General features: G+C 43.3%; 1 protein-coding gene across 1 annotated transcript in view; it reads left to right on the plus strand.

Moving 5' to 3' along the window:
• The window catches only part of Slc1a1 (solute carrier family 1 member 1), a 79,622-nt gene that overhangs the window by 33,985 nt on the left and 20,662 nt on the right, over nt 1-24,975 (plus strand). The window contains exons 2-3 of the mRNA XM_031390038.1: nt 7,912-8,052; nt 23,533-23,625. Coding sequence (XP_031245898.1) covers nt 7,912-8,052; nt 23,533-23,625 — 234 coding nt within the window. The remainder of the gene's footprint in view (nt 1-7,911; nt 8,053-23,532; nt 23,626-24,975) is intronic.

Raw genomic sequence — 24,975 nt, forward strand, 5'->3', positions numbered from 1 at the left:
GCCTCTGCCTCCCAAGTGCTGGGATTAAAGGTGTGCGCCACCACTGCCTGGCCATGTGTCTGTTTCAAAAGGTTATTATAGCCACTTCCCTATGACCACCTTGCAACCATGTCTTTGTTTCAAAAGGTTATTATAGCCACCTCCCTATGACCACCTTGCAACCATGTCTTTGTTTCCAAATGTTGTGACTACCTGTTGCTATGATTACCTGTTTTCATGACCACCTTGCAATCCTGTCTTTGTTTCAGGAGGTCTTTATGACTAACTTGCAATGCTTATGTTCTGCTCCTGTAACCCTGCCTATTTTGCCAGCCAAATCCCCCATGAGGAAACCCCCTACCCCTGAGCTATAAAAAATTTGTCTTCCTCACATCCAATTCTGATTTCTTGAACCCTGCTTTCAGGGAGAGACAACCCATGCACATGAAGTTTAAAAAAAAAAACAAAAAACCTGCTATGATTAATTGCTTGCTTTAATTAATATGGCCATAATGATTTGGTCAGTGGTCTTTCTCCTCTCATCTTTGGGACTAACACCATCTCTCCATACCAATAAAGTGTTAATCCATCTGTGTTTGTAGACAGTTTCTTTCCAGGAATTCTTATTCTCCGCATTTTTATTTGGGCTGGTAGAAGGAAATTTGGGGAGAGGAGAAAAAAGGGAAAGTGAGCATTGCAAAGAAGAGGGTCCACTTCTCTTGCTCTCAAATTGCGTAGGATGAAAAATAGTAATATGTGATCTGGCAGGCAATGGGATATTGTAAAGTCTGGATAACTGAATTATTAAAACTTTTATGTAAGTTACTTTTCTCATAAAGGCAAAATGCCTGACAAAAGAACTCAAGGGAGAAAGGGTTTGCTTTAACTTAAGGATTGAAGATACAGTTCATGGTGGAACAGAGGTCTCAGTAGTTGAAGGGCTTGCAGCCCAGGTAGAAGTGTGAGGCGTTTGGTCTCAATGTATTCATAGTGAGGAAGCAGAGAGAGGGGAAACATGGAGCTCAGCTTACTCCCCCCTCCCCCCATTTGTTCGATATGGGGCCTCAGACCAGAAGATAATGTCCCCTTTTCCCTCCATCCTGTTGTATCTTTCTGTAGAAACTGTTACAGACAAACCCAAAGGTGTGTCTTGTATATAATTTTAAAATCCAGTCAAGATGACAATGAAGATGTATTGTCACAGATTTGGTCAGTGGTCTTCATGGACCACTATGTTTCAAACAAATGAAAGCAAAGCTTAAGCCACTTGCTACAACAATGGCACAGAATCAAGTGTGAGTTGTGGTTCAGAATCGCCCTCCTTGTCGGGAAGGCATTAAGATACTACTTAATCCTCAGTGGTGTCAGGAGACCACTTCTTACTCTGCAGAGTTCAAGCCTGTACTGCAGAGAAACCTATTAGATCCTTGCCAAAATTAACCTTCTTCTGGAATCAGACTGCATTAATGGGGTGCTAGACTGTGCAGAGAATTGACTCTGGTGGCTGACTCTGGCCTTCTTCATATGCATGTGCATGTACATGTACACCCACAAACATGTGTACCTGCCCACATGCACACACCTACAGAGACACATGCACCCTACACACATCTATCCATACACACCTGATCATAGCCCTAAAATATCCTTTAATGATAGAGCCATAAAAAAGTGACAAGAGATGACATGTAAGAAAGAATTCAGTTGAGGTGTTTGATGTGGTGACAGACAGAAGTGTGTGGGTAGCCACAGTGGTGGATAGGAAAATGAGAACAATCTTACCTTTTATATATTTGAGTTGGGGAGTTTATGTGTGGATTTTTGAACTTGCTTTATTTCTTGTGTATCTTTATCAGTATTGATGGGACAGTGGTTTTGTTCCTAAGGACTTGAAAACAATAAAATAAAATAAAATAAAATAAAATAAAAGTGCCGGGTAGTGGTGGCACATGCATTTAATCCCAGCACTTGGGAGGCAGAGGCAGGCAGATTTCTGAGTTCAAGGCCAGTCTGGTCTACAGAGTAAGTTCCAGGACAGCCAGGGCTACACAGAGAAACCCTGTCTCAAAAAACAAAACAAAACAAACAAACAAACAATAATAAAAGCTTTACAAACCCATACATCTGGTTTCTAAGCCAAAATTCCTGTGAGGAGCTTGCAATCATGTGAACACTCAGATCTTTAGGAGTAAGAAAAGCTAAGGAAAATATGCAGATACACTGTGATATAAGGCAAGATTGAAAACTGGACCTGTCTACCTTGTGTTATTGCAAGATATTGTGTGTTCATTAGCTTGCAATAATAAAAGGTCCTTCTATGCTTTTCACTAATGTTCCTCTCAGAATAGCTCTGGAAGGACAAGCAGGCACGTTATGTTAATGCCCCGTGTGATGATATGGCTCAGTAAGTATTTTGGTGGTAATTATTTTCCTTTGTCAGTAATGTTTATTTCCAGCTCAAATTAACTTATGTACTAGTGAACTATTATTAAAAATGTGGTGAACTATTACCAACTATTACATGTATGTGCGCACATGTATTTAGGGTCTCCTTCTGTCAAATCCCTCCAATGGAACGCTGTTTGGTTTCTAAGTCTGAGCCCAATGCAATTCAGCTTCTATCTCAGCATTTATCCCAGGTTAGTTTTGTAACTGTGGGAAGTATAAGTACCTGTGATTGGAAGAGGAGGAACAATAGGCTCAGCTGTTGCTAGCTGCAACCCCTTAGCACCACCTCCTCTTTTATTTTCTGCTCCATCATTAGTCCAGAAAATGGGCAATGAAGTGTATCTTCTCTTTCAAACTTGAGTCTCCACATTGAAGAATCCTTAGCTGAGGTCTTTCTCCCTGTGTTTATTCTCTGGTGTGTGTGTGTGCACACGTGTACGTGTGTGTGTGTGTGTGTGTGTGTGTGTGTGTGTGTGTGTCTGTGTGTGCGCGCGCGTGTGTGTGTTGGCATAAGAGCTGGAGACAGCCTGGGAAGGTTTCTTAGAGCTGGCATTCTCTGATCCTATTTTAAAGCAAGGAAAACAAGGCTTAGGTGAGACCTCGCCCTCCTGGGTAGTAGAAGGGCTCTTTGCAGTCAGCTAAACTGTTTCTCCAGCCTAAGGAAGCAGCTAAATTCACGATGTTCACAGGTGGTGGGACTAGAATTTGAGCTTGTTCAGCTACTGCCAATTTTCTCTCCAGCCTACCTCTGGAGCTGCTTAGGGGTTGTCTTGCAGATGGTTGGGAAGGAAAGTCTCGAAGATATCTGAGTCTATTTCTGGAGCAATGTGTACCTAGTTAACTATTGTATCTTTGAGGATTTCTGTTGTCTTGGCTGAAGGTCTCTCTCCCATTAAAGAGGTCATTGAGCTTCCCCTCTTGTTGGGGAAATGTCCTTCCCCGGTGAGTTTTGCTACACATCTCCAGGTTGGAAGTTCTTCACTCCATCTCCTGGCTTTGGAGATTTTTGTGGAGCTTGTTGGCGTGGAAACAGTAACAAGAAAAGAAACATAAGAAACAAGCTACTAAATATCACAAACAAGAAAGGCAACACTTCACTGAAAACTGTTGCTCATTAGCAACTGGGAGCCAGTGCTGACCAAAGAGTTTCCCAGATTGCTCAGTAAACGAAGAAGAGGCAAGCATTGAATTCGGATGTGTGAGTCTGGAACTTTTCATTAGTCATGGACATGAGTTCAGAACACACCTTTCTTCTTCTGCACTAACACCCTCGACTTGTACTTCATGGACTCCCAGGACTCAGTTGTCTTGGGAGTCGCTGAGTTTTTCTTACAGCTGGCACCATTGCCTTGAACAGGCATCCGTTGTTAGTGGAGGCCTTGTGAAGCACCTGAGTTGCAGCTATTGTCCTGAGTCTGATATTTCCAAATTTGCTGGACACCAAAGTAAAACACTCCTACTTTCAAGCTTAAAAGAGCCCTTAGATGAGGTTGCTCTCCAGCTCCTTTTAGGTCAGGATGCCAGCATGCCGGCATGCCAGGATGCCAGCCATAAACGTCTGACTCCTTCCTCAGAACTTGGTTGACATTTCTATTCTTTGCAGTGAAAGGAGAAATTTTAGGGTACCATGGCATTCAACTTTAAGCAAGCTTGATAGAAATCATAATTGTCAAATATAAAGCCCTATGGCTCCTCATGCATTACTTGCCACTACTTTCAGCTATCCCACATAGCAGCAATTTTGTTTCTCCCATAAGACCCCATAACATTAACACAGTTTTTCTAGCCAGCCTATTCTCACCTGGGGTGGCAATGCTTGTAGGCATAGTTCTTCACTGATAAGGTAAACGTGAAGCTTGAGCAGGTATGGTCTGCTGCTCCTGGGTGGAGGACTTTTGTGACTGCCGTTGTTATTGGTTTTGAGTGTTTTTATATACCAAGATTCCTTTTCCATAAGAGCCCAAAATTTACCTGCAGCAACTTGATGGTTTCTATGAAACAGCTGAACACGGGCAATTCATACAAAGCCAGAAATGAGCACACCATGCCTTTTAAATTTATTTAACATATTTTTGAACATTTAATGTCTTAACTATTCATGAGTCCCTAACACTAGGTTTTAACATATGAACTACTTTAGACTGACAATACAGTTCTTCTGTTTCATTAACTGAGTAAGACCTTACAAATCATCTAGCGGCAGTGCGTGTTCCTAGCCTCCCTCCCCAGTGTTCTGAGTTCTCGAATGAAAGACACACACACACACACACACACACACACACACACACACACAGAGAGAGAGAGAGAGAGAGAGAGAGAGAGAGAGAGAGAGAGAGCCTTATATTTAATATGCCTTAATCAGCTCAATGACTGGGCCACTCCCAAACCACTGCATTGCTAACACCTCCCCTCCGATACTCCTATACTCCTGAGTCACTACTTACTAAAATCTATATTTTTATCTTTGTTACCCTAGATCCAAGGCGGGGCCCTGAGGCCTCTCTTCCTCAGCTCTTACGTGATTGGCATTCTGCCTTCTGTAGCCTCTCAAGCCTGTTTCTTCTTCGGTCCCCTTGTCTGTGAGTCCTAAAGCCCAGCCTCTGTCTCCCTGCCCAGCCATTAGCTGCCAGCAACTTTAGCTAGAATTTGGAAAATATGTGCGTACTAATATGTGCCAAGGCAGAATATCCAGAAGCATCAAGTTTGGCTAAGGATATGGCTCTTCAAAACGCATCTTGTGGTGTCCATCCATGTGGATTAGAAGCGGGTTAAGAACGGACACTTGCATTTGAATGACGCTTGTTCCTTAGAATTCCCTTTACTACGTTGCCCGTGGTGACTAACTGGGCCAAATGACCCTGAGTTTTCCTGAGCTGAGTTCCTGAATTTGCATATTCAGTGATATCCTCCTTGAATCTCCCTGTGATTTAGTCTTTTTTTTCCCCCCTCCAACTGACATGCCACTCTTCAAGCTGACACAGGAAGAAAGAGATGAGAGTCACCCCGCTCATTTGTCTCTTGATTTTAAAATAGGTACGTGTGTGTTGAGGGAAGAGAAAGGCAGAGCAGTTAGATGTTATTTGAAGTATTTGGAACAAGATAATATGAAAATCTTAATATTTTATGAGTCTTAGCAATCAAAGTTGTTGTTAAATTGGACCTCCATACAGCGGATGGTTTTCACATAGACAGCTTAAGGCAAGATTTCAAAGAATCTATGACATTGCTTGTTTCTTTTCTTAATTTAAGTTATTTATAACTAACCTCTGATTTATTTCTGGAGTTTTCCATGCAATATTTTGAGACTGAGATTCATGTAGGTCACTGAAACTTTAGCACACAAGTTAGGGGCCCAGGGCTGCTGGACACACATAAGTCTCTGGATTAATGAGATTAGTGAGGGGCCTTCCTAGACAGAGGATACATTTAGTTGCCAGGGGAACCAACCAACCTTATGATTCAAGGCATTCATTCCTACGGTGGGGAAGGGGTTGATAAACCAATAGTCAATAACGTAGTCAATCATGTCTGTGTAATGAAGCTTTCGTAGAAGTCTTGGGTTCTAACACTTTCAGATAAATGAACAAATTGTGTTTTTGGAAAGTAGTGTGCCACAGGGCAAGGACGTTCTGTACCTTCCTCACATCTGTGGGACTGTGTATCAAGCCCCCTGGCCACTCATCCCTGTGCTTTGGAATACCCTTGATGTTTGCTTCAGATTGTAATTGGTTTTAGCAAACTGATCGAACCCAGAGAGAGGAGTATAGGAGCTCTGACTTAGAGCAGTTCGGCTGGAGACTCAGGCCACCACCTGAGCTTATGATTGGCACCTGACGTAGAGCAGTTTCACGAGACTCTCTCAACATTTAACCTGGGGGATCGTTATTTCTTAATAACGCACGTGTCCTTGTGTTTACATAATTACAAATATATTTGTAATTATGAACATTTGCTGCTCTTGCGGAGGACCCAGGTTTTGTTCTCAGCACCCATTTAGAGTGTGTATATATATATATATATATATATATATATATATATATATATTCATTCCTCAGAATATAAGGAAATCAGGATCCGAAGCTTCATAAAAGAACTCTTAAGGCTAGGGAGATGGCCCAGAAGTTAAGTGTATGTATTGCTTTTCCAGAGGACCTGAGTTCAATTCTCAGCACCCACATGGGGCGGCTCACAACAGCCTGTCACTCTAGCTCTTCGGGATCTGGTGTTCTCTTCTGACCTCTACAGATACATCACTATGTGTGCGCCACCCTCCCCATCTCCGCAACCGCCCTCCCCATCCCCGCAACCGCCCTCCCCACATGAACAGATAATTAAAAATAAAAATATAATTCTCTTAAAATATAACTCTTGATTTGATAGATTTAAGCACGTCATTTCTTAGAAATAACTAGAATAATGAAAATCATTAGACAACATCAGTGCTCCTGTCAGAGTAAGAGTGAATTGGTTAGATGTAAGGGTCCACATCTATAGTCTCAGCAGCAAGGCAGGAAGATGGCAGGGTTGAAGCTAGCTGGGATATGCAGAGAGACCTTGTCTAAAAAAACAAAGCAAACGCTATTTTTTCCCCATTAAAATTATAAAGGCTGCACAGAGATGAGCTTATTAAAAATTTATCTTTTAAAAGATTTATTTATTTACTTTTGTGTGTGTGTGTGTGTGTGTGTGTGAGAGAGAGAGAGAGAGAGAGAGAGTATGCCCACATGTGCAGTATCTGTGGAGGTGAGATGAAGTCAGATCCCTCTAAACTGGGGTTACAGATGGTTGAGATACACTCTGTATGGGTGCTGAGAACAAAACCTGGGTCCTCTGTGAGAGCAGCAAATGCTCTTAACCACTGAGCCATCTCTCCAGCCCCCCCCCCAGAGTTTATTTTATAAAAAGCGTGTTTGAGAAAAATGTAAATATACATGAACTAGATAAAATACATATGGGGTCTCTCAAATGGGTAAAGTATAAGGTGACCTGTGAAAAGAGTTGTAGGAGTTTGCAAAAGATAATGAGTGTGGGAACTGCGGATGTGGCTTAGTGTGAGTGCAGCTACTGAGCGTGCATGACACCTGCACTTACTGAGCACACGCGACAACAGCTGGACGTGCTGTTCAGCACTACAGAAGGAAAGCAAGGGAGAGAAAACAGAGGCAAGGAGGGCAAGAGGTTTGATGATGATGAATTTTTTCTTTCCTATGGTAGTATTTGATGATATGTCATTATACTAGAGCGAACTGAGGAGGACATGAAGACAAAATCCTCCATGTGAAGAATATTATTTTTTATATTTTTTAATGTATGCTTCCTATTCACTTCCTTTTGGATTCTGTAAGTCTAAACTTTATAGGTTTAAGAGAGAGATGGTCTAGGCAGCTTTTCTTGCCTTTGAAATTGGCACCCTGCAGTACTCTTCCATTAAATTATATGTCAGAGAACTGAAAACGTTTCCCCTTTCTCCCCCGTTTTTCTTAGGAATTGTCATAGGAGTCTTGGTTCGAGGACACAGTGAGCTCTCAAATCTGGATAAATTCTACTTCGCTTTTCCTGGAGAAATCCTGATGAGGATGCTGAAGCTCGTCATTTTGCCACTGATTATATCCAGCATGATCACAGGTACCTTGTGTTCTCTGATTATTTCAGGGGTGTGTGAGAACCTGGGTTGTTCTTTACTAATTATGGAAAAATCAAAATGCATTAAATATACCATATAGGCATTTGGACACACACGCATGCACAGAGCCTTCACTTGCAACGCACATTTCCTTGACTTGAAATGTGGTGGGATTCTCACAGTGGCATTGCTTTATTGTGTCGCTGCCCCTCTGGCACTGTTGACCACAGCTCAAACCTACATTTGTCCAACATGAAATGCCTTGTGTGCAAGATGCTGTTTTTAAACGTATTATGAATAAAACTATCTAGGGCACAGAAGGGGGAAAATGCATATGTGGCCGTGGAAATGTCAGCTTGTGTCCTGAGGAAGAATGCGGTTGTCAATTTTGATCATATTTTCAGTAGCTGGCTCCTTTGGTTCCAAGCTCCAGCTCTCCTGCCCACTAACCTCTGTGCAGCTACCCCGAGGGTGCCTCTCCTCCTGGCTCCTCACCCACTTCCACTCCTCCACAGAGCTCAGCATTAGCTACAGACACGCCCTGCAAACCTACCATGGTATCAGCCGCCAAGAGCTATGGGCAAGGTTTCACTGGAGTTTGCATCCTAGTCTAGAAAACTAGTACCTTAAAATCTGCGCTTACAATACAGTTGGATTTGGATTTTTTATATATATTGCAGAGTTCCTTCAAACAGCAACATTCTTATGTGGAGATTAACTTTTTTTTTTAAATGCCATGTATGTGGAGTTGGTGTGCAGATGTGTGCATTCTGTGCTTTTTTTACACTGACTTTAATTCTGGTACTCGGTAAACTATGGCATGATGTTTCTCACTCGTGTTATGGGCTTGAAAGGAAAAGGTTTTATGTAACTATCCAATTAGGAGTCTTGACGTGTCCTCCTTCCAGAACTCGCTTCTACACTGTTATGGCAAAGGCTCAGACTGTTGAGTCCTGATGTTAGAGGTGGGGAGGGGGGCGTCTTCATCATTTTCTGAAAAGCTGTCACATTTACCTATTCTCAAGTGCCAAAATCCAGTCAGACCAGACAGAGCCCCACGGGACAATTCTTCTTAAGTGGGCTTGGTGTTCTTGGTTTATGAGAAACCTATGGAGAACATTTAATTACTTTTATTTATGGGTTTAATTATGTTTAAAAAAATCACCATTTTCTTTTAAGCCTAATAGTCTGAGGGGTGGGGGAACAGAAGAGCCATTGCTTGTCTCATATAATGTTTGCTTATTCAAGTTATTGAAAGCATTTGAAGTTTGGAATAATTCTTATAAATAGACATTTCTAGCATTAAAAAATCAAATCTGCAAACACTGGGCTCCTATTTCTCCACATCGTGTCCTGGAGCAAGAGACAGCTATTCAGTTTAGCTGACACGAATGCATTTGAGGACACCAACGCCACCAGCATTCTGCCTGGCCCCTGTAAGCACTGCAGTTAGAATTTTCTCCCTATCAAAGACTCTTAAATTGAATCTTGTACTCTTAGGCAATATAAAGTCTTGGGCTTATCTGGGAGTGTGTGTGTGTGTGTGTGTGTGTGTGTGTGTAGGTAGGTAGGTAGGTAGGTAGGTAGATAGATAAAGAATATTTTTGCATGCATCTATAAAAACTTAGAAGCCAATGTGATGTGTGACATGGTTTGATCCTTTTGGTTTATGGGGCTGAAGAGATGGCTCAGCAGTTAAGAGCACTGACTGCTCCTCCAGAGGTCCTGAGCTCAATTCCCAGCAACCACATGGTGGCTCACAACTATCTGTAATGGGATCCAAAAAGCCGTCTTCTGGTTTGTCTGAAGACAGCAACAATGTACTCATATACATAAAAAAATAATAAATCTTAAATATATATATATATTAAAAATCTAATCCAGAATAAACAGCAAATCCAAAATTCATATAGTAAACCAAGGTTTAAAAGACCAGGTAAAATATATGTGTGAATATACTACTTCTATAATAGTGTTTGGACAGTATTAGTCTTGGCAGTAAATAACTCATCAGTTATATGCAGTTTGGAAATTTTTGTGTGTAGCTTGGCCTTGCAAATTATGTAGGGAAATAATTTACAGCTCCTGGGATTCCATCAGTAGCCCAGCTCTGTCCCAACTGTATTCCATAGCTCTGGCCTGTATCTTTTCACTTTCCCTTCACCAACAGCCAGGAATAAACGTACTCCTCAGTCTTCTGATGTGAAACAATGGCATGTCAAAGATTTGAGGGACAAGTGCAAAGGCAGGCCCGAGAGGGCCATGCCACATTTGTGTTTCTAATTGTCAGGTCAGTGGGGGAGAGTGTTGGCAAGAAGGAGGGAAGCAGACTCATTTATACCTTTTCCATTACCATATCAACTCAGAAGCACTCTGTGAGGCAGCAGGGACCATATTCTGACATTTCCATCTGGTAATTCGTGACAGACTATATTCATAGAGACCTGTTCTAAGACTCAGGTATAAGCCATTTACAATAATGATAAACAGTGTGAATAGATGTTACCCGGGCAAAGTAGCATGTTGCAACTGTTAAAGGCCCTCCTGGACACACAAAAAAAAATGGCCTATGAGAATGTTCCCAGTTTGGCACAGAACAAAAGAATGAAACAAATCATGCAACACAAAAGACATTGTGACAGCCCGGACTTCATTACATTGTATTTGCGTTTTTTAAAAGTTGACCCACAACTCAAAGATTAACAACCTTTCAACAAGAATAGAAATAAAATCCGACCCATTGTGCTTTCTTCACATTTTTTGAGGGGAACGCATATTGTTTTTGAGATGTTTCTTTGCCTTGTTTTGTATTTTCTGTTGTTTAAGAATGTTAAGGAACCAGAGAGTGGATGAGCTCTTCTCTGTGTGCTTCAGACTTTACCTCTGCTGTTTCCCCGCTGCCTTCCCTGCCCCAACTCTTTTCCCTGACAGAGCAATGCCGCTTTTACCCTGGCATGCCAGTCCTTCTTATGCAAGCCCTGCATGCATCCTTGGGACAATACCCTAATCCATTCCTGGTGGAGGGACACACACACACACACACACACACACACACTGATGTGGACAAGGCAACAGTGGGTAGTGTCAGGGAAGGAGGGAGTTGGGAATGGGGTTAAATCAGTTCTCTGGGAATAGGTAGACCTGGAATAGCCTCTAAGACTCAAACCAAAGACTAATAGAGTGAGCCTCCTGCAGAAAAAACAATCAAACCAAAGCAACTAAAACCTAATTGCCATCAAAGTCTCTGTGGAATGAAAATCATATTTTATAGCTGCTTTTTTTTTTTAACATCAAGCATTCTCCTTGGTGATGTATGGTTAGAAAAGCATACTTATCAGGGAAATTTGAATTTAGACTTGATTTTAAATGGCATGGGGTGATTGCTAACCATTTAGTCAAGAGGTGATAATAATATACAGATATGTGCACAAAATGCCCTTATCTTCTAAATACACATGGAACTATGTAGAGATGAACTGACATACGATCTCAGATTTGCCTTAGAATGGAAGAGGGAGCCATGATATAGTGACTGCATTTTCAGAGAATGGGAGTCACAGCAGAAAGTCTCACCATGATTTACATCCTGATGGAAGAGTACCTTCCTGCCATGGTGAAAATGTGTGCTTATGCCCTTTGAAAGTTTCAGTTCCTAAGCCAAATTCTATCAAACCAGCAGAAAAACTGGGGGAGAAACGAACCTGCCTGAGAAATTGTGGCTCTGGGAGAACTCAGGAACAGGTCTGCACAACCCACAAGTTTATATCTGGGTTATACCTCTTTAATACATTAAGTCTGGTGGCTGGAGCCTCCCTCCACCAGCATAAGAAAAGATCAGCCCTTCCCATCCCCTGTACTCCATTAGGCTCAACTGTGCCCCCTGCTGTCTGTTATGGCTGCCACCACACACTGATCCCAGCAAGCTTCCCCTTCACTCCTCCATTCAATCAAGGGACTCAACATCCATAGAGTGAATAAGGACAGAGCATTGCCAAGGATTTAGGCGTAACCAAAAGCAGCCAAGACCTCAGTATCCAGCCACTCCCAAAAAGGCTATTTAGTCTGTGCTCCTCAGCAGGGCTTCCCTTTTCTTAGCCAGCCTGCTTCCAAGACGATGAAACTTCTGCCTCCATGTGAAAGCGTTCCAACATGGCATACCTCGGCCTAACACACACCTCCTGATTCAAATAAGGAACGGCTTCATCACTTCACAGACTTCCTGTCCCAGGAAGTGTGTCCTCTTCCTGTAATGTGTGTCATTGAAGACCATCCACCTTAGAGAAGGCCTCCTTTATCCACCTTGAAGGGTTGGTCATTGTGAGCCCCATCAAAGTACTTAACCCAAGTACCCGCTGGGTTGTTGGCTATCCAGCCAGTAGATCCTGGAGATGTTCAGCCCAGTGCGAATCAGATCGATGTTGGCATCTGTGGATGTTTCTTCCTCCAGATCAGGGGGAAGCTCCTTTCCTACAAATGCCAGCAGCACACAGGGCATACATGGCAAGCCAGTAAACGTCCCCAGAGAATGGTTCAAGGCACTCCAAGTCTATGCTGAGCAGAGAAAACCGCCTTCTCCACCACCCCCCTGTACCCCCTTTTTCTCCCCCAGACCACTGTGTGTGAATCCCAGGACTGAGTTCATTTCCTGAGAAGGACCTATCACCAGACACTAGACATCAGTACAAACTGATTGCCCTTCCTTTGTCAATGAACAGCAGTGCCAGGCTAGCACTGGTTGAGTGACTGGGGAGAATCTGTTGTGAGATTCTCCAGGTTACATTGACTTTGATCTCAGAATATTTCAAAAACATTGCCACAGATTATAAAGTGATTGCCAGGCAGTGGTGGTGCACGCCTTTAATCCCAGCACTTGGGAGGCAGAGACAGATGGATTTCTGAGTTCGAGGCCAGCCTGGTCTAGAGTGAGTTCCAGGACAGCCAGGGCTATACAGAGAAACCGTCTTGAACCCCCCCCCCCAAAATAAATAAATAAAGTGATCATTACTCTAACGTCTACATTAGGACTGCACAATGTTTCCGGTTTGGCCCACACCATAAAAAGAAACCTCTCCTGTTCCATTACTCTTTAACATATGATCTTATGGTTGTAAGGCAGGTGTAGAAACTCAAGCCCATAATCCTAGCACGTGGGAGGAGAGGCAGGAGGATCAGAAATTATTTTTTTTTAAGATTTATTTATTTATTATATTTAAGTACACTGTAGCTGTCTTCAGACACACCAGAAGAGAGTGTCAAATCTCGTTATGGATGGTTGTGAGCCACAGTGTGGTTGCTAGGATTAAACTCAGGACCTTAGGAAGAGCAGTCAGTGCTCTTAACCACTAAGCCATCTCTCCAGCCCCGAGGATCAGAAATTTAAGGCCAGCCTTGGCTACATAGTGACACCTTGATTTTGAAGCTAATATGAGCCTGCATAAAGAAAGAACTGCTTAACGTCTTGAAAAGATGCTGTAAAGTGGAAAAGATGGAAGCGACCCCAGCAGATCGGGCTGAAGGATCTGGGGAGCCCCACTGTCTACACTGAATTTTGTAAACATGATACATCAGGTATCCTTTTTTCTTTTTTTGGTTTTTCGAGATAAGGTTTCTCTGTGTAATCCTGGCTGTCCTGGAACTCACTCTGTAGACCAAGCTGGCCTCGAACTCAGAAATCTGCCTGCCTCTGCCTCCCAAGTGCTGGGATTAAAGGCGTGTGCCACCACCACCCACAGGTATCCTTGTTTATATGAAAGCTTTATTATTTGAAAAAAAAAAAACCCTTAAAAATGAAAAGGCATTTTTTACCCACCAAAACTAACCAGCCGCAAAGTCTGTATTCCTATAAGGCTATCCATATTCATTTACTCGTGGTCTGCTATGTGCTGGAAATAGTCTTATAGCCAGTGGAAAGAATCCTGCCAGGCACCTCTCTCAGGCAGGACTTGTTCAGTTTTAGTCTCCAAAGTGTGTATTAACCCCAGCTGTGTGAAACCTACTGAGAAAACAAACACATGTATACGAGGGTGGATTCTAACCATCCATGTTCATGGAGCCCAGGCCTCCTGATAGCCAGGTCTGGGTGTTCCCATGCTGAAAGAAGACTTCAAGATGCATGTGCCACCTAGTTATACACCTTGGTATTCGCTAGAAGCCTCTGCTTGTAAACACTGGTGGCTGAGAGCGTGAATGAGAACATCAGGAAGGAAGCCAGCGTGTGTGCTTTCCCTGGAACTTCAGTGGTTTATTCCACCCAGCATTTTAATGAAATCGATATTTCAAGATGGTTTAGAGACTGAGAGGAAGCCCTGTGCTGGAGAAGGCAAAGATGTAGACCAACACACTCACGTCCATGAGTAACGCTAGGACCCACTGGGCTCTCCCTGCATTTTAAATGTCCCCCTTTCCCTCTCCCACTGTTGGTTGGGAACTTGGCAATGAGTCTAACAATGAGCTTTATTTAGAAAGATGACCGAAATCTCTCAGAGACCTAGCTTTGGAGCTAGAGGGTTTACTATATTAGTTTGAGCCCTCTAGTACTTTTCTCACAAGGAAAAGGGACACATCCTACAAAAGCCATAGCCTTTCCATGGGCATGCTGCTTGCATAGTAACAGAATAAAAAGTGGCAGATAAATGACCCCACTTCAATCTCTTCCTCAGATGCTGAGCCCCACCGTATCAAGCACAAGTGAGCAGACCTTCTGTGTAGGATTCAGAGCTATGTACATTTGAGATAAGAAATCCCTGCAAAGGATAATGTAATACTGTAGAGAGTCTCTCCAATGTTCTCAAAGGATGGACCAAGAAGACCACTAACTCATTCTGTCTTCAGTTGGTCAGACCCTGTGTTACATTCCCAATATATAAAGTTAAGACCTAGCCTAATGAAAAAGAGGTTATTGAAATGCTTTGTGGGAATAAGGCACAAGAGGCAATATTAGAAGGGATCTTGAAGGAAGGCTAGAAATCAAGAGAGAAGGGAAGAGAATTCCATATAGAAGGGAATGAAAGAAACTATAGTTACTCAGGATAGAAGTAAGTCTTCAACCAGAGTTCTAGAAGCATAGGGGAGGGGGGAATAAATCAGGAAAATGTGCATAAGACTTCATGTAATTCACTAAGGTCCCCGACAAGCCTGCAGAGTCAGGAAGAGAGTTCCAGCAGTGTCTTTTGCATGCACTAGTCTCTGCAAATGGACGCTTGGAGCAAGCTCCTTGTGAGTTAACCCGAGACTCACACGTGGAAGCCATACTGCCTGGCTTTCAACATGGATTCTGCCATTCACTTTGAAACCTTACATACATCGCTGATGCTCAACTGTAAAAAACCATGTCCTGGTGCTTTTTGTTAACTATCAGAGGTTTCTAGAAGGTCCATGAATTGGCCAGAAATTACAATGGTCAGTATAATAGGGATTCATTTAGTCACATATGAAGGCAGGAAGGCTGTCTGTCATTCAAGAAATGCAACCAATAGTAAAAGACTCTGTCCACAGCTTGGAACATTCACTAGTGTATAATGTCTTCTACTTAGAAGTCTTTGCTACCAGCTTCAAAGGGGGAAATACAGTTGTATTATGAAACAAAAACCATCTCACTGAGCTGTGTGCTAGCTGTTGCTGTAAAAGCATTTGTGTGAATACTGGAAGAGAACAGTTGAGTTCCTCAGATCCTCTAAACTGTGTTGAAGGCATTCATTCGATGATAAGCCTTGAGCAGAGTTTGTGGGGTCTTCTGAATAGCTGTTCCCAACCACCAATGCCATTATATTCTGCGATGCTGAAAAACCTGAAACAGCACTACACTAGTCTTGCTGAAGAATTATCTACTGCGTGTATGTGTTTGTGTGCTCATGTGTGTGCAAGTACACATTTGTGCACATAGAGAGTTTGCAGATCAATATTAGGTGTCTTCCTCTATCATTTTACACATGTGTTTTTGGAGACAGAGTCCACGACTGAACCTGGAACTGTCCATTTCATCTAGTCTGGCCGGCCAGCATGATCCCAGAGCCCTCCTATCTTCCCTACATGATTCTGGGTTATAGACTTGTACCATCATGCCTAGCCTTTCTTGTGGGTGCTAAGGATCTGAACTCCAGTTCTCATGTTTGTATAGCAAGCTCTTTAGCCATTGAAACATCTCCTTGGCACCACCCCGTTTCCTGGTAGGCTTTGAGCCATCAAACATGGACCAGATGGTGAGGGCTACAGAGTGGCTCTTCTTTAATGCCATCTGAGGACGAGTTTATTTTGTTAACTTCACAGAATAGTGAAGTTATGTCAAAACCCTTTCTAAGGGAGTTCTTTGTATGTGTGTCGTTAAGAAATATAGAAGCCACAGGTGAAGTATATACATGCTCTCTCTGCCTTTTTCCTTTTACCATCCCAGAAGTATTCATCTTGATAACTGAGATCTCCAGTGCCCTAGATTAAGAAAATGTGATTGCCTCCAGCCTTGTTTTCCCTAGAGAATAGAAAACTTGTTTCACCTTTTTAAAAATGGTAACATGTTTGTTTATTCCTTGTTGCAACCCTAAGAAGTAGTAAAGTAGCCAGGGCTTATCTCCATCTGTAGAGATAAGGAAACCAGAGCTTGGAACAAGATTAAACCATTCTCCCAGGAGCACATAAATCACAGGGCAGCACCTGGAACCGATGAATTCCATTCTAAAACATTCTGCTGCCCAGAAGGCTGGGGTAGACAACCACACACTCTCTAAAACATGCACATTTGTGTGTGTGTGCACATATTTAGAGGAAAGGAAGGAGGGGGGAAAGGGGAGAGGGAGAGAGGAAGGGAAAGAGAGAGAGGGAGCAAGGGAGGGAGAGAGAGAGACTGAGAAGCTTTATGAGGCTTATAGCCTAGTGAAAAAGTCATATTTTTAAGTGATACATAATAGGTACAGAGTGCCATCCATGGACACCTGGAGATCAGAGAAGGACCCCAAGGAAAGGACTTAAAAACCCAAGGAGGGATGGGGAGAAGCAGCCAGGGAGGGAGGGACTGAGTGGAAGACTTGAGGAGTTTGGCTTGATTGAGAAGAGGCCGGGAGGGATGTCCTCAGTCTGGCAGGTACACATGCAAGCTGGAGAGATGCCTGTGTGTGTGGGGGGGTGGGGGGTGTCGGCTTCCAGGGTAAGGCTTTACTGTTTTATATTCAACGCCACTGGGAGATTGTCCTGGAGTATGAAATTTTTGATGTTTTAAAGGATATATTTAATGATTGTGTAGAGAAGGATGGATGGAGGGGGAATGGTTAAGAGGATGCCTATGAAGTGTGTTCTGTCGCTCAGAGACATGGCATCAACCACTGATGCCAAAGTTGTTGACATCAGCTCTAATCCTCACAGGCCTTGCAAACCCATGTTGGTCAGTTTGCTCCTCACTATCAACTTGGAGGAAATTCAGGCCTTTAAAGTGCACTAAGTTGAGTTAATTGAGTTTGGGAGCAAAACCCATGCTTAGTTTAACTGGCCTTTTGGCTGCTGACAGAGCTAGACTCACCCACATAGTGGGCTAACTCCTGTGTAACACTGACTTGAGTCCATTCAGAACCCTGGAGTGTTAGCATAGGCTTAGAGACAGAGTTTATCTTGACACCTTGACTGTAAGGTACAGAGACTGTCTCGAAAACTTCATTCTCAGTGGGTGGCCGCTACGTCATAGACTCTGAGGAGTCACTTGCCTCGGATGTTTATTTTTAAAGCCTGCTATTGTTTAGCCCACCCTGCTTCCTTTGTAGTGTTGTTATAAAAAGTTCAGATGATTATTCCCCGATGGCTGGACGCCAACATCCCTAGCTCACGCCTCACAGCCTCCTCCTGAGGCAAATAAAGAAAATGCCTTTCTCCTAAAATAAAGAGCCGGCAGGTGACCTTAACTTCTAAGGACAACCTTGAGTTCTAGCCCTGTTTCCAGGCCACAGCCTCAAAACCATCTCTGGCCATGAAGAGTGATCCTGCCCTAGGCTTGTCTTCTATCCAATTCTATCATGTCTGTCCTAGTGTCCTTTGCCTGGTGACACCTCCAGCTTTTAGGAGGGCTCTGCTAAAAGCTGGAAGCATCTCATTATTAAGTAGTATGGAGAACCTTCTGGCCTGTCACAGACCTAGCTAGCCTGTTTAAACCATCGGCTGGTCTGGGAGCTGAACTAGGCCACTCTGTAGGACCTTTCCTGAGGAGCCTGCCTGCTCACCTCAGCACTGCTCACCCAGTGGACCTTGGAAACAAACCGTGGGTGCTGGGATAACCTATAACAGTGCCACTCTTCCTGTCACGTGGAAAGCTCGGAATACAACAATTCACAGAGAACTTTATTCACTGCACTGCCGATCTAGGGGAGAAAAGGTCTCAGGACTTGAAATAGTAGGGAACCTGTATGCTAAAGGATGTAGCTTAATGTCTAATGCCCCTGTGATGGCAAGGGGCTTCAAGGAGTTTCCTTGATGGAGTTAAGTGTGAACATTGTTCTCTTGATGTGGCTAAATGTTCACAGTCTGGTAATGTGTAAAGATTGCACTGTGTTGTCTGTATATGTTGTGGTCATCAGTCACATATGGTTATTTGAATAGAGATTCATTTCAGCCAGGCGTTGGTGGCGCACGCCTTTAATCCCAGTACTTAGGAGGCAGAGGCAGGCAGATTTCTGAGTTCGAGGCCAGCCTGATCTATAGAGTGAGTTCCAGAACAGCCAGGGCTATACAGAGAAATCCTGTCTCAAAAAAAAAAAAAAAAAGATTAATTTTAATTAAGTAATTCTAATTCAATGCTTCAGTCACTTAGACACCTGTCATGTGGTCTATAGTCAGATGTAGCTTGCTTGGGGCTACTTCAGTGAATAATGTCAATACAATTTCTACAGCACAGGAAGGACCACTGGGCAATGTTGATCTGGAATTTTATAGCACATAGAAGGAATTGATGTGTCATGGTGCATAAGAATGTGGCCTTTGGGGTCAAACCTGAGTTGAGATCCTAGCTCACCACTTACTTCCATAGTGTGGTGGCATGCTGCTTAACACATCTGAGCCAACGTTTTATCCTCTATAAAAATGGGTTAATAATGCCCACCTCACTGAGTTAAAATGGGACTTAGAGGGTATCCATGATCAATGTGTGGTCATTGCTCAAGACAGTGTGACTGTTGCCAGCACACCACCATCTTCTACACATATGAGGAATTCATATTATTCAGATAGACATTTCATAATCATTAAATTCTGTCTTTGTTTCTATAACAGTTTTGAAGATATCATAGTTTCCTATGTCCCTTCTGTGTATATAGAGTAGTCATCATCAAGTTCCCCCCCCCCAATGACTCATTGTAAGTTTTCCAGAAGCCTGAGTTTGGAGGATGTGACTCCCTCGCTTTTTAATGTTACAATGAAAAAAAATAAACCATATAGAAAAGTTTGATGGTTGAAGTTTGGCCGACTGGGAAACAGTGGCTGAGGCCTCTGAAAGCTCTTCCAAAGGGCAGTCACCAGAGTTGCTGCACCTACTTGGGATGTATCTATCTTAAGATATTTCCACCAAGAATCCCATTATTTAAAAGCCCCTTTTTTGCCGGGCGGTGGTGGCGCACGCCTTTAATCCCAGCACTTGGGAGGCAGAGGCAGGCGGATTTCTGAGTTCGAGGCCAGCCTGGTCTACAGAGTGAGTTCCAGGACAGCCAGGGCTACAGAGAAACCCTGTCTCGAAAAACCAAAAAAAAAGAAAAGCCCCTTTTTTACCAGCTGAGTCCTAAAGTCCAAGTTGAGGCATTGAACTCATGGTGGTGAGCGGTAGTTTATCTCCTGGGAAGCAGAAACAGAGAGAAAGGGAGGATGGAGAACCAGGGAGGAGATGACCCCATCTATGGGGTCTCTGCAGAGACCACAGCCAGCAGTGTGTGGATCCAAGGTGGCCAAGAAGGAAACCTGGTTCAACACAACTCAGTAGCTAATGTTGGTTCAAACTTCAAGAGTCTGTCCAAGAGTAGTTTATTTAAGGCATTTTTTTGTGTGTATGTGTGTGTGTTTTTTTAATTAGATATTTTCTTTATTTACATTTCAAATGATATCTCCTTTCCTGGAAAACAAAACAAAACAAAACAAAAAACCCTGTTCCCTCTGCCCTCCCCCTGCTCACTAACCCACCCTCTCCCTCTTCCTGGCCCTGGCATTACCCTTCACTGGGGCATAGAACCTTCACAGGACCAAGGGCTTCTCCTCCCACTGATGACCAACTAGGCCACCCTCTGCTACATATGCTACTGGAGCCATGAGTCCCACCATGTGTACTCTTTGGTCGGTGGTTTAGTCCCTGGGAGCTCTGAGGGTACTGGTTAGTTCATATTGTTGTTCGTCCTAAGGGGCTGCAAACCCCTTCAGCTCCTTGGGTCCTTTCTCTAGCTCCTTCACTGGAGACCCTGTGTGCAGTCCAATGGATGGCTGTAATCCTCTACTTCTGTATTAGTCGGGCAGGCATTTTTAAGCACAGCACAATTTGGGGGAAAAAAAGTTTCCTGGTGATAATTAACTTAACCCTGTATGTACAACAAAGCTTAAGGCGGGACTGCATTGAAACTCTTGTAAAGTACAAGTGATTTTTTTTTAAAGATGTATTTATTTATTATATGTAAGTACACTGTAGCTGTCTTCAGACACACCAGAAGAGGGCGTCAGATCTCATTACGGGTGGTTGTGAGCCACCATGTGGTTGCTGGGATTTGAACTCATGACCTTCTGAAGAGCAATCGGTGCTCTTCCCCACTGAGCCATCTCACCAGCCCACAAGTGATATTTTTAATAAAGACAAGATCATTCATTTTTGAATTGTGGCCTTCAGCTATCTTGGGTATTTTGGTAGTTTCTTACTGCTGCAACTGCTGCTTTTTTGCCTTATTTTCAGGAAATAAGTTCTCCTCAACATACTATCTCCATTTTTCCACCCAAAAAGAGACTGGACTAGATTTCTTGGATGTGAGGATTGTTATCTTCCTCTGGAGGTGGGGAAATGGACCCTTAACATCTTAGGCGGATACTGAAGAGGCCAGAGACTGTCTCTCCAAATACTAGCTTCCAGATGGACAGTCCACAGACTAAAGAACAGTATTTAGTGCCTCTCCAGCCCACCAGCACTGGGCAGGTGAGCTGGCCCCACCCCTCACTAGCTGCAGCACTTGGAAGAGTGAGCCCTGCACCTCACCTGGGCAGCATAGTAGAGCTGGCCCTGGTGGTGTAGGCACTGGAGAGAGAGCGAATTGTCTGTGCCTCTCACCTGGACAAAATCAGAGAGCTGGTCCTGGTGACGCTGGGTGCAGGGCAGCTGGTGGGCTGACCAACTCAGCTTCCATCCAGGGCCAGATCCAGGACTCTGAGTTTGCCCACTCTAACATCTATCCCATCTATGAACTCCTAGAGCACACGAAGGGTCTAGTCCTGCAGATCCAAAGCTGCAGGATCTCCATGACACAGGGCAACCATAGGACAAGAAAGGAGTCCTGGTGAGGATCCAGTATTGATGGTGTAATAAAAGTCAGTGGTCTCAAGTCAGACCAATGACTCAAGCAATGAACATTTACAAGTAAAGTTATATGGACAAAAGGGTTTACTGTGGGACACACCAAAACTTCCATGGCAAGATGATTGTTGTTGTTGTTTGGTTGGTTTGTATCTTAGTCAAGTTTTCTATCCCTGCACAAAACATCATGACCAAGAAGCAAGTTGGGGGAGGAAAGGATTTATTCAGCTTACATTTTCACATTGCTGTTGATCACCAAAGGAAGTCAGGATTGGAACTCAAGCAGGTCAGGAAGCAGGAGCTGATGCAGAGGCCACAGAAAGATGCTACTTACTGTCTTGTTTCCTCTGGCTTGCTCAGTTTGCTTTCTTACAGAACCCAAGACTAGGGTTCTGCCCCCTTGATCACTAGTTGAGAAAACGCCTTACAGCTGGATCTCATGGAGGCGTTTCCTCAACTGAGGCTTCTTTTTCTGTGATAACTCCAGTTTGTGTCAAGTTGACACACAAAACCAGCCAGTACAGTTCGTTTTATTATTTTGTCTGTTTCTTTTGGGGGAGACTGCACAGGTGGAGGGCACCTATGAAGGAGCAGGGAGATGAGTGGAATCCGGATGCACGATGTGAAATTACAAAGAGTCAATAAAATATTTTTTAAAAAGCAGTGATTAGAGTGAAAAATTATCCCAACAGCAATTCCATCCTTGTAGAGTTTTCCTGTACATCAGATAAACCAGGAAGTATGAGGAGCACAATCTTCCAGTCAGTTAAGGAACTAGATAGGCCTCACATGGTCTGAGAAATGCCTCTGAAAGCAGCCTGTGCATCCTGCAGCCCTGAGCTCTAGGCTTTGCACACAGTTGTAGGATGACACATGTTAAAATGCAAAACCACTTTCTATGGTGTTCCTTTGGCTTAAAATAGGATTCTCAGCTTGGAAATCAGGCAGGGTAGAATTTGAAGCCTCCAAATGACAGCTTGCTGCTGGGAAATTTCTCAGTCTGTCCCATCTCCCTCCCAGAAACTCAGCTAGAGAACACCAATTGGCTTCACTTGTATAAGTGTCTCTCTGATAGAAGGGATGTGCTTCTAACTGAGATGCATGCCTTCTATTTCCAATTCAGCCATTCTTTCAGACAAACCTCTTAGGACTAGGCAACATTTGGTTATTTCATTGGTAACTAAGATTGGTTGAAAGTGGATCTAACAATGTGTCCATTAAATCTCTTAACTTTCCAGTGCTATGGAAATCATTGTATCCTTTCAGTCAGATTTTTGAAGTATCTCATTGTCCAGCCCACATGTCAGACAATTGTGTATCCATTAAAATTATCCTTTGAGTAAGTATGTGACAATGGAGACCATTCTTTTAGTTGACTATAAAATTGCCTATGTTCACAAAACTTTGAGAAGAAAAATTGGAAGAAAATTTACTAGAATGTTAGCTATAGGTAGTGAGATGAAATATATTTGTGGGCAGGGGTGGGTGATCAATATCTAGTATCTTCATAATCAAAGGCAGACGTTATCTTTTCAGCTTGGTCCACCTGATAGAAAAGTCAGAGATGAACAAAATTGTGCATAAGTGTCAGTGAGGAATAAGATAATTAACTTGGCTCAAGATAAATGGTTCCTCAGTGGCAAATTCCAAAGGAAGTTTGCTCTTGCATGATAGGTTGCATGAAAGATCTTGACAATGTTCATACATCTCTTGTGGAAGGGAGACTCTTTCTTATGACCAACCCCCAAAAAACCAGAAGCCATGGAAATAAGGTGGCTAGGGAGTTTGTGACCCACTGGGCTCCCACATCTGGATTCTTCACTTGTAATTTTGAAGTGTTAGCTGCATCTAATAAGTTGCATCTTGTGAGACGCATCTCGTAGCTGCAGAGGACACCACCTCTTTCTTGGAGTCCCGAGTGCTGGAAATCTGCCTTTTTTACTAGAACCGACTTGACCTATCTCCCTTCTCCTTTTAGGTGTCGCCGCTCTGGATTCCAACGTATCGGGAAAGATTGGTCTGCGCGCTGTAGTGTATTATTTCTCCACCACAGTCCTCGCTGTAATCCTAGGTGATGCTTATTTCTGACTCCTTGTTCCTTTTTGTAATTGTGACTTTGTGTTCACAAAGTAATTGGGCTTTTTAATATTTTTAGCCAGAAAGTAACACTGACAAATTATCCTGGGCCTTTTCTGCCTTTGAGTCTGACTAACATCTTTTTGTGTGTGTGAACAAAATGCAATACCAACAGAATTTTGACCACAGTCCCTGGGTGTCATTTTCTCTAGTAAGAAATGGAGAGAAAGTAACATTTCTGTGCCCTGTTAGTATCATTGGGTAGAAAGAAGCAAGGCCAAGAGTTCATATTATCTTAAGCCAGATAATTAACCTAAAGCAGTAGACTATAATTATAAGGTAGTTCCACAAAGGTGGGACTCCATTGCACTTCACAGTACTGAAAGCTAACAGCTGGCACCCTTTCCAGGCTGGAGAAGGGGGTGTGCTAATAAGAGGATGGGCTGTTGTAAAAACTTGGTCCTGCCTTTGTAACCTGTGCAACATCTTTAGAAGGCTCCCCAGAATAAGGAGAAAGGAGAGAAGAGTTCCCAGATATTGCAGCCAGCTTGACCCCTGCGCCCCACTGAGAAGTGGTTGGTTGTGGTACAGTTTTAGAGGTACTCAGTCAAAGGGCCTGGGTTAGGAAACAGAGAGCTGAACCCTGCTGTAAACCAAAGACGCTTCTCAAAGATCCCTGGGGAAGAGAGACATAAAGGGGAGACAGCAAAAAGAAAGCAAGATTGTTACTTATTGGGAGGCCGTGATTCATAGTCTCATTCCTGATGGAGAAGACCCAACAGCAGAAGGCTGACCCGTCTACATCCCAAGGCCCTAACCCCTCCCATTAGCATTCCCTCATCCTGGAAGAGTGAGAAAGAGCTCGAGGATGCTTCTTCTTTGCTCCCCTCCTGTCAAGCCATCTCTGGTACCCAAGTCTCTTCTATAGCTTCCCACTGCTGCTTGTATACCCCAAGAGATGGGAGCTCAATGCTACCTAGTCTCCAGTTGTGCACTCAGGTGCTGTAACACGTGGACCGTTCCCAGCAGCAAGATCAGCCATCCCTCCCTGAACTCCCATCCCGTGCCTTCATTCCACCCCTTGTGAGAGCTTTCCAGATAGTCAAGGCCTGCCTACAGAGGGCTTTTTTTTTTTTATATATATATATATGTGACTTTTAGGAGGATGGCCTGTATCTGCTTATAGAAAGAACAGAAATGCATCAAACAAATGATGTGCCTTTATTTCAAATCCCCTGTGGCTGATGTCATAGATTGAAGAATGGGAGAAAGACTCTTCCCATTACTTGGTGTCTCCAGAAGCAATTCTAGGGTGTCACTCCTTCATTAAAAGGAAAAGGAAGAA

The sequence above is a fragment of the Mastomys coucha genome, unplaced genomic scaffold (genome assembly GCF_008632895.1).
Source record: "Mastomys coucha isolate ucsf_1 unplaced genomic scaffold, UCSF_Mcou_1 pScaffold21, whole genome shotgun sequence".
Lineage (NCBI taxonomy): Eukaryota > Metazoa > Chordata > Mammalia > Rodentia > Muridae > Mastomys > Mastomys coucha.